Source organism: Pleurodeles waltl, chromosome 4_2 (genome assembly GCF_031143425.1).
Source record: "Pleurodeles waltl isolate 20211129_DDA chromosome 4_2, aPleWal1.hap1.20221129, whole genome shotgun sequence".
NCBI lineage: Eukaryota > Metazoa > Chordata > Amphibia > Caudata > Salamandridae > Pleurodeles > Pleurodeles waltl.
Genome location: NC_090443.1, coordinates 769,237,360 through 769,254,126, shown reverse-complemented (window position 1 = coordinate 769,254,126; position 16,767 = coordinate 769,237,360). Strand labels below are relative to the sequence as shown.

The 16,767-nt window shown below is 47.5% G+C and overlaps 1 protein-coding gene across 1 annotated transcript in view; it reads left to right on the top strand.

Annotated features, from left to right (window-relative positions):
* The first annotated feature begins 393 nt into the window (after positions 1 to 393).
* The window catches only part of MSH4 (mutS homolog 4), a 2,042,424-nt gene continuing 2,026,050 nt past the window's right edge, over positions 394 to 16,767 (top strand). The window contains exons 1-2 of the mRNA XM_069233217.1: positions 394 to 424; positions 1,377 to 1,562. Coding sequence (XP_069089318.1) covers positions 394 to 424; positions 1,377 to 1,562 — 217 coding nt within the window. The remainder of the gene's footprint in view (positions 425 to 1,376; positions 1,563 to 16,767) is intronic.

Sequence of the window (16,767 nt, the reverse complement as noted above, 5' to 3'; positions counted from 1 at the left end):
TTTGACATAACAAACAGGTTTTGCAAATCTGGGTCATTCGCCCACCTTCTTGCTGCTCAACATTCTCTTTTTTGTCTCACTTCTCATTTTATCAAAAGGGACCTGCTTCCTCTTCTCACTCTTCACTACGAAGGGGGAAAAGAAATCTGTAACCTGACTTTGGGCTTCCCTGAGCTGGCCTTAATTTATCTGTCATCTCTGTGCAGAGTTTCGTTTCCATCAGGTATTATGTGCCCATTTCCTCATATACCAATCTTTCTTCCTTATAGTTTTTCGGCAGTATAATTTGTTGGTTACAGTTCCTCCCGTTGTTTTGCCTAGAATTCTCTGGAAATAGGGCCTGGTTTATTGGGCTGGGCATTGTTGAGGGGAGGGAGAGAATTCCAATGAAATATGCCACATGATCCCAGTTGCTTTAAATCTCGTACTTAGGGCCAGATGTAGCAAGGGTTTAGCGAGTCGCAAACGGCGAAAATAGCTGTTTGCGAGTCGCTAAAGCCACCTTGCTATGTAGAAATGCATATTGCGAGTCGGAACCAACTCGCAAAATGCATTTCCGACTCGCAAATAGGAAGGGGTGTTTCCTTCCTATTTGCGACTCGCAATGCTATGCATTTTTATTTGCGATTGCGGTCGCAAATGAAAGCACAGTTACCATCCACTTGAAGTGGATGGTAACCCAGGCGCAAACGGGAATGGGTCCCCATGGGACCCCTTCCCTTTTGTGTCTGGAAAAAAAAGACTTTTTCAGCAGAGCAGGCAGTGGTCCAAGGGACCACTACCTGCCCTGAAAAATACCGAAACTAAAGGTTTCGGTTTTTTTTTCAAAGTGCAGCTCGTTTTCCTTTAAGGAAAACGGGCTACACTTTGAAAAAAAAAGACTGCTTTATTTAAAAGCAGTCACGGACATGGTGGTCTGCTGTCTCCAGCAGGCCACCATCCCCGTGAGTGCCCTGAATCGCTATGGGGTCGCAAATTGCGACCCACCTCATTAATATTAATGAGGTGGGTCTTTGCGACCCCATAGCGACTCGCAGAAGGTGTCTGAGACACCTTTCTGCATTCCAAATTGTGAGTTGCAATTTGCGAGTTGCTGGGACTCGCAAATTGCAACTCGCAATTTGGAATTTTGCTACATCTGGCCCTTAGTCCTCTCCCTCACCTTACAAATTGGGGCTATTAATCACACAATCATTTATATCAAATTCATGGTGAAGCCCTGAGTAGAAGTGTAGTGTTAACCATTAATGCTGTTGAATTGATTCTGTTTCTTGGAATTTTGGATTAAATTACCATTTTCATTTTGTGCATTGATGTTTTGAATAGTTAGATGTTCACATTTTAACAGCTGTTTTATATATTTCCATATTTATTAGATTCGTACTTCGGTGACAAGAGTTCTTTTGCAGAAAATCCTAGCACTCTAAATGTGACCTCTGGCACAAGCTCCGTTTCACTAAGGTGCCCTAATAGTGCCAGGCTTGGTAAAACGCCGATTTCAACTGGCAATCACCGTGGAAAGTCTGGTGGCCCTATTCGCACTCCAGTGACAGGGTATTCAGGTATGATGTTCTCTTTAAAATAGACATTCCGCAAATCATTGTAACTCATTTTAAATGCATTCGCACATTTTTAGGTTATGATCCATTCAAAGATCTAATGCATGATGACTTTGCTAACAATTTAGCTCACATTCACATCACCATAGCACTGTAAGTTAGCACCCTACCTCAGCGCACCATGCTGAGCAGACGGAGAGGTGCCCCTTCACTGCTGCCAAACAAAGGGCCAGATGTAGGAAAAAAGCAATTTGCGACTTGCAAATTGCGAGTCCCTGCGACTCGCAATTTGCAAGTCGCAAATTGCTATGCAGTACGGTGTCTCAGACACCGACTGCAACTCGCAATGGGGTCGCAATGACCCACCTCATGAATATTCATGAGGTGGGTCGCAAATTGCGGCCCCATTGCGAGTATAGGCACTCGCAAACATGGAGGCCTTCTGACGTCAGCAGACCTCCATGTTAGCGACCTGCTTTTAAATAAAGCAGTGTTTTTTTTTTTGGAAGTGTAGCCTGTTTTCCCTAAGGGAAAACGAGCTGCACTTTAAAAAAAACCGAAACCTTTAGTTTCGGTTTTTTTCAGGGCAGGGAGTGGTCCCTTGGACCACTCCCTGCCCTGAAAAAATATTTTGGGCTCCAGTCACAAACTGGAAGGGGTCCCATGGGGACCCCTTCCAATTTGCGATTGGGTTACCATCCACTTGAAGTGGATGGTAACTGCGAGGCCATTTGCGACCGCATATGCGGTCGCAAATGGTATTGCATCCCAATGCGACTCGCAAATAGGAAGGGAACACCCCTTCCTATTTGCGAGTCTGAAATGCATTTTGCGAGTCGGTAACGACTCGCAAAATGCATTTCTGCATAGCAAAGAGGCTTTTGCGCCTCGCAAACAGCGTTTTTCGCTGTTTGCGAGGCGCAAACCCTTTGCTACATCTGGCCCAAAGTCACTTAGGTTTTCTTTGTACTTGCCTCCACCTTACTACAACTAAATAAGGTGACTAGGTTTGGACGTTGGCTATTCTGAATATAAGGTTCTCACTCGTAGGTACAAGGGAGAGCTCAGAGCTCAATAAAACTAAAACATGTTCGGTCGTTGGCACCATCCTCTGTCCTCACTGCAGTTCACTATTAGTATAAAGTGCCCTAGGGACCGTTTTATTGCAGTCGGAATAAACAAGACTTCCTTGTATCTGTGACTCTTCCACCTCGGAGAGCCAAAACGCACTCTAAAAGACATTAACGGTTTGGGACTCGAAGATGGGATGACAAAATAACATAAAATAAAGACCACTGTCAAGCTAATCTAGAACTTTACTTTATTAAATATATAAGAAACCACCGACAATAAACAGCATTACCATTGTTGATAGTGGGTAGGGGCGATGACTCACAAAAGACAAATCCTTGAATGTGTATTGCGGCCCCTTGCATCCCTCAACAATATTAATGTTTTGCACATTACAGTCTGGTGCATTTGTTTTACAAGGTGCTTCACCAAAATGACACAAGTGGCAACATACGCAATAAGGTAAAATCACAACGAAAAGGCTTTGTTTAGAGTAATTGTAATATGCAATCTATGAGGCAGTATACAGTGTTTTTCTCATGCCAGTTTCGCTGTACTGTTGTCATAATATGGAACTATATTTTTGTACCAAAGAATGTGAATGTATGTTTATTAGCATTATTGCTTTAACCCCTTCACTTCCAGGCCTTTTCCCCCCTCAGGTGCCAGGGGATACCCAGAGTTTGTGGATTCCTCTGAAGGAGACTAAGAAATTAGTAAAAAAACAAAAAAACAGCGAAAATTTCGTTAAAAAAAAAATGGGGAAAAAATGCTGCAGAAGATGACTTGTGTTTTTTTCCCCCTGAAAATAGCATCAACAAAGGGTTTGCGGTGCTAAAATCAACAGCTTCCCAGCTTTCAGGAACAGGCAGACTTAAATCAGAAAAACACATTTTTTCACACAATTTTGGCATTTTACTGGGATAATACCCCATTTTTACTATTTTTTGTGCTTTTAGCCTCCTTCCAGTTAGTGACAGAAATGGGTACGAAACCAATGCTGGATCCCAGAAAGAAAACCATTTCTGAAAAGTAGACACAATTCTGAATTCAGCAAGGGGTCATTTGTGTAGATCCTACAAGGTTTTCCTACAGAAAATAACAGCTGAAATAAAAAAAATATTGAAATTGAGGTGAAAAAAACAGCCATTTTTCTCCACGTTTCACTCTGTAACTTTTTCCTGCGATGTCAGATTTTTGGAAGCAATATACCGTTAGGTCTGCTGGACTCTTCTGGTTGCGGGGATATTTAGGGCTTGTAGGTTCATCAAGAACCCTAGGTACCCAGAGCCAATAAATGAGCTGCACCTTGCAATGGGTTTTCATTCCATACCGAGTATTCAGCAATTCATTTGCTGAAATGTAAAGAGTGAAAAATAGGTATCAAGAAAACCTTTGTATTTCCAAAATGGGCACAAGATAAGGTGTGAAGCAGTGGTTATTTCCACATCTCTTTCGAGAATCACTGCATAACGTTTCACACATTCCATTCGGGAAACATTTTAGAAATGGACATATCTGGGGCCATTCTCACAAGGCCTAGTTAGTGAGATTTTATATGATTGCAGGAACGTAACCCCTTTTGGTTGGATTATTGATGAATACGCTTGTTTTAAATGACTCTGCACCTAAAAGAGGCACAGCATAAACCATACATCCACATCCATTGAGTGTAATATGTTTTTCATTAATATTGTTGTCAGAGATAAAGAACATCATGGCCCACTCCAGGCTTCACATAACTCTTAGAAATCCTTGCACCTTCCCATACTCAACATTGGCGATGAATGGCATATTACACTTTGCACATCTGCATGTATTCTTTAGTAAGTCAGTAAAACTTTAGTTTTTTTACAAACTGTAAAACAATAACAACAAAAACACATTAATTGCTAAATAAGTAAATGAAAATCGCATTTGAATCAAGACACAATTCATCATTCCAATGACTTTGAACCGCCTATTATATTTAAGCCATTAAATAAAGGGCTATAAAAGGGTTATCTATAAAATAAAATAATAATATGTATTAGCAATCGGATCTGGTGTCGGAGAGGTACTTTCTTTTTAAGCTTGGTGTGGCCTACCCAACTTATTTTAAATCAAGCAGTTTCCTAATAACAAATATTCCTTTGACTGTTGCCAGCAGAAATGTCCTCATACTAAAACAAACTTGTTACCTTTGTATAATCAATAAGCATTTATAGGCTGTCCTACACTATGTGAATTCCTTTCAAGGTATTATCGGATGCATACATTTGTTTCTGAGTGTTGTAGAATCAGAAAAACAACATAATAGATGTTGCTGAGCTGAGGACAACGTATTATGGATTCAGATGAGCACCACCCTTGCTAAATGCCTAACTAAGCATAGCAAAAATTTGATCAGTAGGCTTCTGCCGTGAATACTATAAACTCATAACTGATAAGTCGTAGGACTGTCACTGTTTTTATAAGCAAAGATCCTCTTCCTTTGGGTTTTACCAGCTTTTGAGCTTAATGAGACTTGACTCTAAATTCAGAAAAGCATTCTTGATGTCAGTCGTATCCTGTATGATTGTTTTCAAAGGCTTAACAGAGTAGGGGTGGCCTAAGTTTAGAAGGGCCTCTTTACCATATTGAGTCTAAGGAAGTTTCCACAGTTGCTCTGTCTCTAGTAAATAATGCCAGCTAAACAGCTGTAGGAGAGAACTTCAGAATTTTCCTCCAGATAGGGTGGTGTGGGATGCAGGGTGGGAATCCTGATGGACTTTGTACAATGATACTTATGGTGGGAGGCTTAGGAGACGTCTCAAGGATCCATTTACTTCTGTTGGTACCATTGCTACATTCCCATAACCCCATACACATCTGTCTTAATGTTCTGATGGATACAACTACCTGTGGATTCCTCACCTAATGAATACTCCCATGGCGCCAGCATTCGATGGAAATCTTCTTACTAGTCTCTGCACGTCGACGAGGACGTCACTCTAGCCCACGCGACGCCGTCTGATGTCATACAGGCAATAAGAGGTCCTCGACGACGTGCCGACGTCAGTTCCCTTTTTTCCGTGCATTCGAAACGGTTATCTTCGAGGGAGCAACCGTTACTTTTGTGGTTACAGTGTATTTTTGCTGCGTAGTCTTTCGCTGTGGTAATAATGTCGCAGAGAAAGTCTGGATTCAAGCCTTGTCGTGAGTGTGGAGGCAAAATGTCACTGACGGATCCTCATTCCGATTGCCTTTGGTGTTTGAGCTCCGACCACGACGTCTCGACTTGTGATTCATGCCAGCACATGAATCCAAAGGCCCTCAAGGAACGTGAGGCGAAGCTGTTTATGGCGAAATCGAAGGAGAAGCATCACAAGAAGTCTTCTTCGCCAAGACATCGGCGTCATCGAGACTCCCGGCGCCGTAGAGAATCTCGGCGTCATTCAAAGGAGACTCGTTCCAGGTCTTCGGATCGGCGCCGAAGGACATGGGAGATCAGTCCCACGGTTACGCCGCATCCTTCGACGCCGTTGCCCTCTCCGGCGTCTCCGACTTCACCTGGACAGGCGTCGGTGATTGAGGTATTGGAGCCTCAGGTGTTTTCTCCGGCGTTGCAGACGTCGAGGCCGGCGTCGGGGTCGCCTCCGAGACAGGCACCCCAGTATCCGGCTTTTCCCACCCCTGGAGCCGATAGTTCCGCATTCTTGAATGCGATGTATGCCATCTTCCAACAGATGGCTCCAGGGGGTGCTCCGGCTGGGCCTTTGGCCTTTTCATTGGGTGATCCTGCGCCTCTTCGGCCGGCACCCTTTATGCCCTTTCTCCCTTTTGGGAACGTGGGCTCGGCGCCGGTGTCGGCGCCGGTGGCCGCTCCGGTGGCTTCAGAGGGATTGGCACCGGGGATTTCCATCCCGTCGACGTCGGGATTTCGGCCTGTGACTCCGGTGGGTCCATCTGCTTCGACTGCTCTTTTGTCGGCGCCGAAGTTACCTGTGGCGCCGGACGCGGCGTCGGTGGCTTCTGAAGATCGGCGCCGATCTTCGGCGGAGGCATTGTCGACTCCGCGTATTGAACAACGGCTTCATTCGAGGAGACGTGCTCTCCGTGTATTAGAGGAGCAGGAGTACCAACGAGCCCTGGAGGAAGGAGAGCTAGAGGACTCGGGTGATGGGCTGCGTGGTCTGGAGTCGGCCAGTGGGCTGGACACTTCCCCTGAGTGGGATCTTTCGTCCCCGGGAGAATATACTGAGGAGGCTGCTTCCTTTCACGCAGTGGTACGGAAGGCAGCTAGTTTTTTGGACCTGCCTTTGCCGGTGGTGGAGGCTAAACAAAACCTTCTAACAGAGGTGCTACATCCGGCCTCAGGTGCGGCGGAGCCTCTTTTGCCATTTAATGACGCTCTGCTGGATCCGGTGTTAGAGGTGTGGAAGAGGCCGGCATCTTCCCCAGCAGTTCACAGAGCCGTGGCCAGGAGGTATCGGGCGGCTCCGACTGACCCTGGTTTTCTGTCTAGGCACCCTACGCCGGAGAGCTTGGTGGTGCAGGCCTCCTGTTCATCCAAGTCAGCGCCTGGTTCTTTGCCGACGGTGCCTGGGGAAAGAGATTCAAAGAAACTAGAGGCGCAGTCCAAGAAGATTTTTTCGTCCTGCAGTCTGGCGTTGAAGGCCACCAACGCAACCTGTATCCTGGGGAGGTATATTCATGCTCTGATGGATGACATTTCCTCATCATTTACAGAGCTTCCCCAGGGTCTTTTGGATGTTGTTTCAAATGCCCAGGCTGCTGAGACCCAGATTATCCAGACTGGACTGGATACGACCGACTCAGTAGCCAGAGCAATGGGCACAACTGTGGTGGCAAGGAGGCAGGCCTGGCTCCGTAACTCGGGCTTTTCTGCGGATGTACAGTCCACATTGTTGGATCTCCCGTTTGATGGGGACAAACTGTTTGGAGCCAAGGCTGATTCGGCCTTGGAACGTTTTAAGGAGAGCAGGGCCACGGCTAAATCGTTAGGGCTCCAAGCTCCTTCTTCCACGGCCTCTTCCAGATTTTTCAGGAGGTTTCGTGGATTTGGGCGTGGCTCTTCCTCCTCTTCCTTTCGGGGAAGATATCAGCAACCTGCCTCTTCCCATCCCTATAGATCTTTTAGAGGGAGAGGTAGGGTCCGCACCAGAGGAGCCTCTCAGCAGCTCTCTGCCTCTTCCTCATCCTCTGGCGGGGTGCAGCAGGGGAAGCAGCCTTAGGCTTCCACCATTTCCCACTCACTCCTCTCCTGTAGGGGGAAGATTACAGCATTTTCATACCAAATGGAAGACTGTTACAACGGACACTTGGGTTCTCAGTATTGTGGGAAAAGGCTACACCCTTCCCTTTCGGGAGTTCCCGCCCCTCATCCCGCCCCGCCCTTCTTATTGTTCAGAAGAACACCTCCTGTTGCTAGAACAGGAGGTACAAGCCCTCCTTTCAAAGGGCGCGGTGGAGTTGGTCCCAGAGCAGGAAAGGGGTCGAGGATGTTACTCAAGGTATTTCCTGATTCCCAAGAAGGATGGTCGTTTGAGACCAATCCTGGACCTGAGGGTCTTGAATTGGTTCCTCAAGCAGGAAAAGTTCAAGATGCTGACCCTAGCACAGGTGCTTTTGGCGTTGAACAAGGAAGACTGGATGGTGTCTGTCGACTTGCAGGATGCTTACTTTCATATCCCGATACTCAAGTCACACAGGAAGTATCTCCGGTTTGTGGTGGGATCGCAGCACTATCAGTTTGCGGTCCTTCCGTTTGGTCTTACTTCAGCACCTCGAGTCTTCACGAAGGTGATGTCGGTGGTTGCGGCAGAACTCAGAAGGAAGGGGATAGCAGTATTCCCTTACTTGGACGACTGGTTGATCAAAGCCAAGTCCCCGGAGCTTGTGTCGCATCATCTGCAGTCAACAACCCAGTTGTTGTTCGACCTGGGTTTTTTGGTGAACGAGCCCAAATCTCACCTAGAGCCCTCTCAGCGCCTCCTGTTCATAGGGGCAGTACTGGATACAACATTGAACCGAGCCTTTCCTCCGCCTCAGCGGATTCAAGATATTCAGGATCTGGTTCCAATGTTTCGAAATGGAGCGGTAGTTCCAGTCCTCAAGGTCCTTCGTCTGCTTGGTCTGTTTGCCTCCTGCATTCTGTTGGTCACGCATGCTCGCTGGCACATGAGGGCTCTTCAGTGGTGCCTCCGAAGGCAGTGGTCTCAACACAAAGGGGATCTAGAGAGTACTGTCAAGATCTCCAGAGATGCTGCTGTGGATTTGAAGTGGTGGATTGCAAGCAACAATCTTTCACAAGGAAAGCCGTTCCAGCGGTCGCCACCAGTGGCCACAGTCATAACGGATGCTTCCACTCTAGGGTGGGGAGCTCATCTGGAGGATCTGGAGATCAAAGGCCTTTGGTCTCCAGAGGAACAGATGTTTCACATCAATCTGTTAGAGTTACGGGCTGTACGTCTGGCTCTCAAGGCCTTCCTCCCTTCCCTTCGTGGTCAGTCGGTACAGGTCCTGACGGACAATACTACCACGATGTGGTACATAAACAAGCAGGGAGGAGTGGGGTCGTACCTTCTCTGCAGAGAAGCTCTTCGACTATGGTCCTGGGCAAAGGACTATCAGATTTGCTTGATAGCAAACCATCTGGCCGGAGTCTTGAACGTGCGTGCGGACAGTCTCAGTCGCCAATTCTCGGCAGACCACGAGTGGCGTCTCCATCCAGATCAAGTCCGTTTAATCTTCCAGAGGTGGGGGTTTCCTCGGGTAGATCTGTTTGCCACTCGAGAGAACGCGCATTGTCCGTTATTCTGCAGCCTCCAGTATCCGATGCAGGGAGCGTTGGGGGACGCGTTTCAAATAACCTGGTGCGGCCAGTTGCTTTACGCGTTTCCTCCCATACCCTTGATTCCTCGAGTATTGAGGAAGATTCGCCAGGACCGGGCTCTAGTCATCCTAATAGCTCCGGATTGGACAAGGAGGGTATGGTACTCCGACCTTCTCCAACTCTCAATGTGCCCTCCGCTCCGTCTCCCTTTCAGGGCAGACCTCCTCTCGCAGTCGCAGGGGCAGGTTTTACACCCCAACCTCCAGAGTCTGCACCTACATGCCTGGAGATTGAACGGGGCAACCTGAGTTCCTTCTCTCTCCCGCCTGAGGTAGTGGATGTTATATTAGCGGCCAGGCGACACTCCACTAAATCTATCTACGCTAATAGATGGTCTAAATTTGTTGCGTGGTGTGGAGAGAGGCAGATTGATCCTTTGCATGCTCATCTATCGGACGTTTTGTCTTTTGCTCTGTCTCTAGCGCAGAAAGGTTGTGCAGTGGCTACCATTAAGGGTTATTTATCGGCCTTGTCAGCCTTCATATGTCTTCCAGACCAACCATCTTTATTTAAATCCCCTATTGTTATCAGATTCTTGAAAGGTCTTCTAAATAAATATCCTCCAAAGCCATTTGTTATGCCGCAATGGGATTTGTCCTTGGTCCTGACTTTCCTTATGGGGTCCCCTTTTGAACCTATGCATTCTTGCCCCTTAAGGTATTTGGTTTTAAAAACAGTCTTCCTGATAGCTATAACATCAGCAAGGAGAGTGAGTGAGTTGCAGGCCTTATCAGTAAAGCCCCCTTATACAACTTTTTATGGGGATAAGGTGGTGTTGAGGACCAAGGCTGCTTTCCTCCCGAAGGTTGTTTCACCTTTCCATTTGGCTCAGGCAATTACTTTGTCCACGTTCTATCCTCCGCCTCATCCTTCCAAAGAGGAAGAAAGACTGCACCGTCTGGACCCAAAGAGGGCGTTGAGCTTCTTTATTGATAGAACAAAGGATTTCAGGCTGGAGGATCAGCTGTTTATTGGATACGTGGGCAAGAGGAGAGGAAAGGCAGTCCACAAGAGAACACTATCCAGGTGGGTTGTTCTTTGCATTAAAATCTGTTACTCTTTGGCAAAGAAGGATCCTCCTGAGGGCATTAGAGCTCATTCCACCAGAGCTAAGTCGGCCACTTCGGCCTTGGCCAGAGGTGTTCCTGTGGTCGACATCTGCAAGGCCGCAACTTGGTCGTCCCTTCACACTTTTGCAAAACATTACTGTTTGGATTCTGAGGTTAGAAGGGACGGCCATTTTGCACGGTCAGTGCTGCAGGATTTCTTGGTTTGACCATTTAGGCACCCACCGCCGGGCGTGGTACTGCTTTGGGACTCTATTCATTAGGTGAGGAATCCACAGGTAGTTGTATCCATCAGAAGAACGAGTTACTTACCTTCGGTAACGACTTTTCTGGTGGATACATTAGCTACCTGTGGATTCCTCACGGTCCCACCCGCCTCCCCGTTGCCTTTCTGGTCTTACCAAGTAATCCTTGAGTACGCTCCTCTTGGTCTTTGAGGGTGCAATAGATGTTGTATATATTATATTTATATATATGTATATATCTTTGTGTATATACTTGATGTGTATATATATTTTAAAAAGGAGAGTTATATATATATATAAAAGATTTACAGTTATTCATGCAATGTTGTGTATTTTTACAATGTAATGGGATGTTGCCTTGCTCTTTTCATTGCATTGCCTGGTTGTTCTCATGCACGTAAAAAATGATTGGTACTGACGTCGGCACGTCGTGGAGGACCTCTTATTGCCTGTATGACGTCAGACGGCGTCGCGTGGGCTAGAGTGACGTCCTCGTCGACGTGCAGAGACTAGTAAGAAGATTTCCGTCGAATGCTGGCGCCATGGGAGTATTCATTAAGTGAGGAATCCACAGGTAGCTAATGTATCCACCAGAAAAGTCGTTACCGAAGGTAAGTAACTCGTTCTTTAAGGCCTTACATTCTGATAGATACTAATTCCTACAGATTTCTTGCCTGATAAATTACTTTCCTCAAAGAGACAGATTGGATTCAGAAACTTTTTACCCAGCTGTAGCTCTCCATCACTGCCAGGTTGGCATCATGTGGTTTCAGCCGTTAGTCTGCCCTCCCAGAATGCGGCAACAGAGTATATAAGGTTGCAACCAGAGCACTGGCCTTGTTGATGTGGGCCTTCTCAGTTCTTCACCATCAGAATTCCTCAGGTTTCAGTAACGACTCGGTCAAATGTCTCCGCCAAAGATGTTGCAAAATGCTATCCTTTTCAGACCCACCCAACATCTGCAGGTGATGTCTTGGCTCTGAACATGACCCCTTGATCTTTAACTTCTATTTATAGAGGCACCAAAAGTCCTTTGGGGAGTGGGGGGCCAAGCTACTTTTTTGCCAAGGCCCCTAGGGCTACACTGAAGTGTTCCCTTTCAGGTTAGTCTCCTGGCCCACTGAGAGGGAATGGTCTTCTATAATATTTTGCCATAAAAACCACCACAGGGAGAAGTCTTTCTCAGGAAACAGGTCTGCTCCTGGGGTTGTTTGAAGCCTCTGATCCACACTCTGGCTCTGGACTCTTCCCTCGTTGCCCAAGCTGATTCGAACATTATAAAAGATGAAGCTGGAATTTCCAGCTCTGTTGGCCAACCCTGTGCTTGCTATGCCCTTCTGCAAAGCTAGGTTTGGGTAATTTCAAGGTGGTTCCAAAACCGTCTGTGCCACTGCACTATGGTGAGCCTTCTCCTTCAGGTATGATTAATCCCTTCAGGTCCAACCCCAGCACCTCCAGACTCCGGTCTTCTATGGACTTCCAACTTGCCATCACTTCTGATAACCCCAGTGCAGTCAGCCTACAGACGGAGTGATGGTGAATCTTTGGAACCTCTGTAGAGTCTAGAGATTTGCCCCCATGGGAGACCTCTTCGACGCTGGTGCTGTAGTCTGTACACTATGGCCTAACAGAGGATGATGCTTTGAAGGCAGATATCCTTCTTGCCTCTTCTTGTGCTTACAAAATGCAGGTGACTCAGATACATCTCCAGAAGCAGCATACCTTACCTCTCTTTAAAAGACATTTGTTCAATCACTTTAGTGTTACAACAAGCAACAGAAGCACTAAAGTTGATTTTGTTCACTACTGAGGTCAAATCTTACTTTAGGGCCGTTGTTTCTATAGTCTCAGCATCTGAGTAAGGAAATGCCTCCTTGGCATGGTTACCCCCTGACTTTTTGACTTTGCTGATGCCAAGTTATGATTTGAAAGTGTGCTGGGACCCTGCTAACCAGGTCCCAGCACCAGTGTTCTTTCCCTAAACTGTACCTTTGTCTCCACAATTGGCACAACCCTGGCACCCAGGTAAGTCCCTTGTAACTGATACCCCTGGTACCAAGGGCCCTGATGCCAGGGAAGATCTCTAAGGGCTGCAGCATGTCTTATGCCACCCTGGGGACCCCTCACTCAGCACATACACACTGCTTGCCAGCTTGTGTGTGCTGGTGGGGAGAAAATGACTAAGTCGACATGGCACTCCCCTCAGAGTGCCATGCCAATCCCACACTGCCTATGGCATAGATAAGTCACCCCTCTAGCAGGCCTTACAGCCCTAAGGGAGGGTGCACTATACCACAGGTGAGTGCATAGTTGCATGAGCCCTATGCCCCTACAGTGTCTAAGCAAATCCTTAGACATTGTAAGTGCAGGGTAGCCATAAGAGTATATGGTCTGGGAGCCTGTCAAACACGAACTCCACAGCACCATAATGGCTACACTGAAAACTGGGAAGTTTGGTATCAAACTTCTCAGCACAATAAATGCACACTGATGCCAGTGTGCACTTTATTGTAAAAATACACCCAGAGGGCATCTTAGAGATGCCCCCTGAAAACATACCCGACCCCAGTGGGGGCTGACTAGTTTTTGCCAGCCTGCCACACACCAGACATGTTGCTGGCCGCATGGGGAGAGTGCCTTTGTCACTCTGTGGCCAGGAACAAAACCTGTACTGGGTGAAGGTGCTTCTCACCTCCCCCTGCAGGATCTGTAACACCTGGCGGTGAGCCTCAAAGGCATCCCAGCTAGTGGAGATGCCCGCCCCTCTGGCCACTGCCCCCACTTTTTGCGGCAAGGCTGGAGGAGATAATGAGAAAAACAAGGAGGAGTCACCCCCCAGTCAGAACAGCCCTTAAGGTGTCCTGAGCTGAGGTGACTCTTACTTTTAGAAATCCCCCATCTTGTAGAAGGAGGATTCCCCCAATAGGATTAGGGATGTGCCCCCCTCCCCACAGGGAGGAGGCACAAAGAGGGTGTAGCCACCCTTAGGGCCAGTAGCCATTGGCTACTGCCCTCCCAGACCTTAACACACCCCTAAATTGAGTATTTAGGGGCTCCCAGAACGGAGGAAGATAGATTCCTGCAACCTAAAGTAGAAGAAGGACTGCTGACCTGAAGCCCTCCAGTGAAGACGGAGACGACAACTGATTTGGCCCCAGCCCCACCGGCCTATCTCCCTACTTCGAAGAAAACTGCAACAGCAACGCATCCAACAGGGTCCAGCGACCTCTGAAGCCCCAGAGGACTATCCTGCATCTAAAGGACCAAGAAGCTCCCGAGAACAGTGGCCCTGTTCAAGATACTGCAACTTTTTGAAACAAAGAAGCAACTTTTAAAGACCACATGTTTCCCGCAGGAAGCGTGACACTTTCCACTCTGCACCCAACGCCCCCGGCTCGACCTGCGGAGAACTAACACTACAGGGAGGACTCCCCGGCGACTGCAAGCCCGTGAGTAGCCAGAGCTGACCCCTCTGAGCTCCCACAGCAACGCCTGCAGAGGGAATCCAGTGGATCCCCCTGACCGCCACTGCCTGCTTCAAGGAACCCGACGCCTGGAAATCACACTGCACCCGCAGCCCCCAGGACCTGAAGGAACCGAACTCCAGTGCAACCCTCTGCCTAGCCCAGGTGGTGGCTATCCCGAGGAGCCCCCCCCTGTGCCTGCCTGCATCAATGAAGAGACCCCCGGGTCTCCCCATTGATTCCTATTTAAAACTATTGAAAACCTGCAAAGTGCCTGTTTGCACTCTGCACCCGGCCGCCCCTGTGCCGCTGAGGGTGTACTTTCTGTGCCTGCTTGTGTCCCCCCCGGTGCCCTACAAAACCCCTCTGGTCTGCCCCCCGAGGACGCGGGTACTTGCCTGCTGGCAGACTGGAACTGGGGCACCCCTGTTCTCCATTGAAGCCTATGCGTTTTGGGCACCTCCTTGACCTCAGCACCTGACCGGCCCTGAGATGCTGGTGTGGTAACTTTGGGGTTGCCTTGAACCCCCAACGGTGGGCTATCTTGGACCCAACTTTGAACCCTGTAAGAGTTTCACTTACCTGTGAACTTAACATTTACTTACCTCCCCCAGGAACTGTTGATTTTTGCAGTGTCCACTTTTAAAATAGCTTATTGCCATTTTTGTCAAAACTGTACATTATATTGTGATTATTCAAAGTTTTTCGAATAGCTGAGTGAAATACCTTTCATTTGAAGTATTGCTTGTAAATCTTGAACCTGTGCTTCTTAAAATAAACTAAGAAAATATATTTTTCCATATAAAAACCTATTGGCCTGGAGTAAGTCTTTGAGTGTGTGTTCCTCATTTATTGCCTGTGTGTGTACAACAAATGCTTAACACTACCCTCTGATAAGCCTACTGCTCAACCACACTACCACAAAATAGAGCATTAGAATTATCTCTTTTTGCCACTATCTTACCTCTAAGGGGAACCCTTGGACTCTGTGCACACTATTTCTTACTTTGAAATATTATATACAGAGCCAACTTCCTACAATCTACCATTCTTCGAAAAGGGGGCTAGGTGGAGGCCTTTGCCAACCTGACGATTCACAGACAAATTGCTAGGTAAGAGAGGCCTCCATTTTGTGATCCCAAATTGTTTCTGTCATAACCTCTCCATAGATGCTATTGGGAAAAGCTATTTCTAGAGAGTCAAACCTAAATGCCTTTCCTAGGGTTGTTTCAGACCAAGACTCAATGAAACAGACCCTGAAGTGCAGCTTGGAATCTGCATACACGGTGCCTTAGTCTGTGGTATCATCTGTCATCTTGTGTCAAGCTTGAATGCACTTCACTAACTTTACAGACGATATCCAAGTAACTGTTGTGAACAAGCACTGAGATGGTGAGTGGCTTTTTGGAGAGACTCCAACTCCTCCTTGGAGCGTTTTATAAACTAAAGAGCAACAATGTGATGCTGTACCTTGTGTTTCTAGTGAACCAATTCCACATGCAGTACAGGACATTTCTGATGGATACAACAACTGCCTGTGGATTCCTCACCTTATGAATTCTACCAATGCGCCAGCATTCAAAGGAAACTTTCTTCCCAGCTCTTCACGTCGACGAGGACGTCACAATTGCACGGCTCCACACGCAACTCCGCCAGACGTCGTCGTGGCGATAAGAAGTCCTCTCCCGGGTTGCTGACGTCAGTCCCCTTTTTTCCGCTCCTTTGACGCTAACGTTTTTTTCCTTGCTCTCGAACCTCTACTGTTTCGAAGGTGTCTTGTTGTACTCATTACAATGTCTCTGCCAAAGAAATCAGGTTTTAAGCCTTGTCGTGAGTGCGGGGTCGTATGTCAGTCACAGACCCTCATGAAGTCTGCTTGTGGTGTTTAAGTTCAGATCACGACCTGGAAGGGTGCGTGTCTTGCCAGAGGATGAACCCGAAGAAAGAGAGACTAAACTATTCTTAGCAAAAGCTAAGAGTGGTCACAAGGGTCATCGAAGATCTAAGGAGAGGGACTCTTCTTCTCATAAGTCCTCGTGATCTCATAAGAAGCGGCGCCGGCACAATTCTCAACGCCGCTCTTCCTGAAATCGGTGTCGTCCCCTTCAATATGACGTCGTACGGCATGGAGGTCAGTCCAACTATTACTCCTCAGCCTCAGAGTCCACAGACTTCTCGCACCATCACTGAGTGAGGTCGTCCAGTCCCCGGCGAGTCCGTGGATCTTCTTATTGTCGAAGGCCACAGTCCAGCACTCAACAGCCTGCCAACCATCTCTATAGATCTTTTAGAGGGTGGGGGAAGGTTAGGACACGAGGAGCCACCTAGCAGCATCCTGCCTCATCCTCTTCCTCTGGGGTAACCCAACAAGGAACGCAGCCCTAGTTTTCTATCCATCTTGGTTCATGCTTCTCCCGTAGGGGGCAGGATATTTCATTTTCTCCATGAGTAGGATTTAGTCACATCAGACTCTTGGGTGCTAAA